General features: G+C 56.2%; 1 protein-coding gene across 5 annotated transcripts in view; it reads left to right on the forward strand.

The window, feature by feature from the left end:
• The window catches only part of wdr17 (WD repeat domain 17), a 25,432-nt gene that overhangs the window by 12,436 nt on the left and 11,257 nt on the right, over positions 1-1,739 (forward strand). For all 5 annotated transcript variants that reach the window (XM_016664371.1, XM_007578502.2, XM_016664373.1 and 2 more), the window contains exons 13-17: positions 502-666; positions 744-859; positions 1,138-1,224; positions 1,353-1,502; positions 1,565-1,695. In XM_016664371.1, coding sequence (XP_016519857.1) covers positions 502-666; positions 744-859; positions 1,138-1,224; positions 1,353-1,502; positions 1,565-1,695 — 649 coding nt within the window. The remainder of the gene's footprint in view (positions 1-501; positions 667-743; positions 860-1,137; positions 1,225-1,352; positions 1,503-1,564; positions 1,696-1,739) is intronic.

A 1,739-nucleotide genomic window follows, 5' to 3' on the forward strand; every position in this document is an offset into this window, starting at 1 on the left:
TCCATCCATCCATCCATCCATCCATCCATCCATCTGTCCATCCATCCATCCATCCGTCCATCTGTCCATCCATCCATCCATCCATCCATCCATCCATCTGTCCATCCATCCATCCATCCATCCATCCATCCATCCATCCGTCCATCCATCCATCCGTCCATCCATCCATCCATCCATCCATCCGTCCATCCATCCATCCATCCATCCATCCATCCATCTATCCATCAGTTAACTGATTTAATCCATTTTCCTTTGAATGGCTCGTTATCTGTTCATGAAACCTTTAAATCGATTATTTTCATTCGTCTTTTCCCAGTAATGCAGTTAAATATTTAACTTAAATATTCACTTTGAAGCTAAATATTCCTGGTAAAAGCCATTTATGTTACTAGCTAAATGTTTAGTTTGAAGCTAAATATTTAGCTTTAAAGCCTCTGTCCCCTCCATCCCCTCCGTCCCCTCCGTCCCCTCTGTCCCCTCCATCCCCTCTGTCCCCTGCAGGGACATGATAGCGACCGGCTGTGAGGACAGGAACGTGCGCGTCTACTACCTGGCCACCAGCTCCGATCAGCCGCTCAAGGTGTTCACTGGACACCTGGCCAAGGTGTTCCACGTCCGCTGGTCGCCGCTCAGGGAGGGAATCCTCTGCTCCGGCTCCGACGACGGGTGAGGTTCTGGACCAACCGGGCCTCCAGCTCAGAAAGCTGTTCTGGTTTTATGCTTCTGGTTCTGTGTGTGAGCAGAACGGTCCGGATCTGGGACTACACCCAGGACGCCTGCATCAACGTTCTGAGCGGACACACGGCGCCGGTCCGAGGCCTGATGTGGAACACCGAAGTTCCCTACCTGCTCATCTCAGGTACAGAACCGCTGGGCCCAGTACTGGGACCAGTGCGACCCGCTATTTGTCCATGAGTTTGGCTTACAGCTGCAGTTTTTGTGAAACATTTGTGCGTCTCGTGTCGTGATGATCTGTGATGAAACGGATCTCTGGGCTCTGATTGGTTGTGGTGGAGAACGCTGCGTTTTCCCAGATCGTCCTGCCGCCACATCAGCTGACATGGAAAAACATAGTGAAGCTGCTGAAGGCGGGACCGGTCCGTCCTCATTGGTCTCTGGTCCCGCTCGGTTCTGCAGGATCCTGGGATTATACGATCAGAGTGTGGGACACCAGGGACGGGACCTGTCTGGACACCGTCTTCGACCACGGAGCCGACGTCTACGGTGAGACACCGAGAGACACCAGGAGCCCCTGCTGAGGCTGTCCAGGTCTCTGAAGCCCCTCTGTCCCCCATCCTCCTCCCTGTCCCCCGTCCTCCTCCCTGTCCCCCGTCCTCCCCTCTGTCCCCCAGGTCTGACGTGTCACCACAGCCGTCCCTTCACCATGGCGAGCTGCAGCAGGGACAGCACCGTCCGTCTCTGGTCCCTCACGCCGCTCGTCTGTCCTCTGCTGCTCAACATCCTGACGGAGACGCCCTGGGACCGGATCATCGGGAACACAGGTGAGCCCTGCTGGAGGCCAGGTTCTGGCCCGGTTCTGGGTCTGACCTGTCTCTCCCCACAGACGCGGCCATGGTCCCCGGCTCGCCGCCGCTGCTCTGTGGGAAAGTGTCCAGAGACATCAAGCAGGAGCTGGACAAGCTGAGCGGAGACGGCCGGTCCAGGAAACTGCGCTGGTTCTCCGAGAGTTTCTCTGTGAGTTCAGGGTCAGCAGGGGGTCTGATGTCATCGGGGTCAGC

This window comes from Poecilia formosa, unplaced genomic scaffold (genome assembly GCF_000485575.1).
Source record: "Poecilia formosa unplaced genomic scaffold, Poecilia_formosa-5.1.2 Scaffold481, whole genome shotgun sequence".
NCBI lineage: Eukaryota > Metazoa > Chordata > Actinopteri > Cyprinodontiformes > Poeciliidae > Poecilia > Poecilia formosa.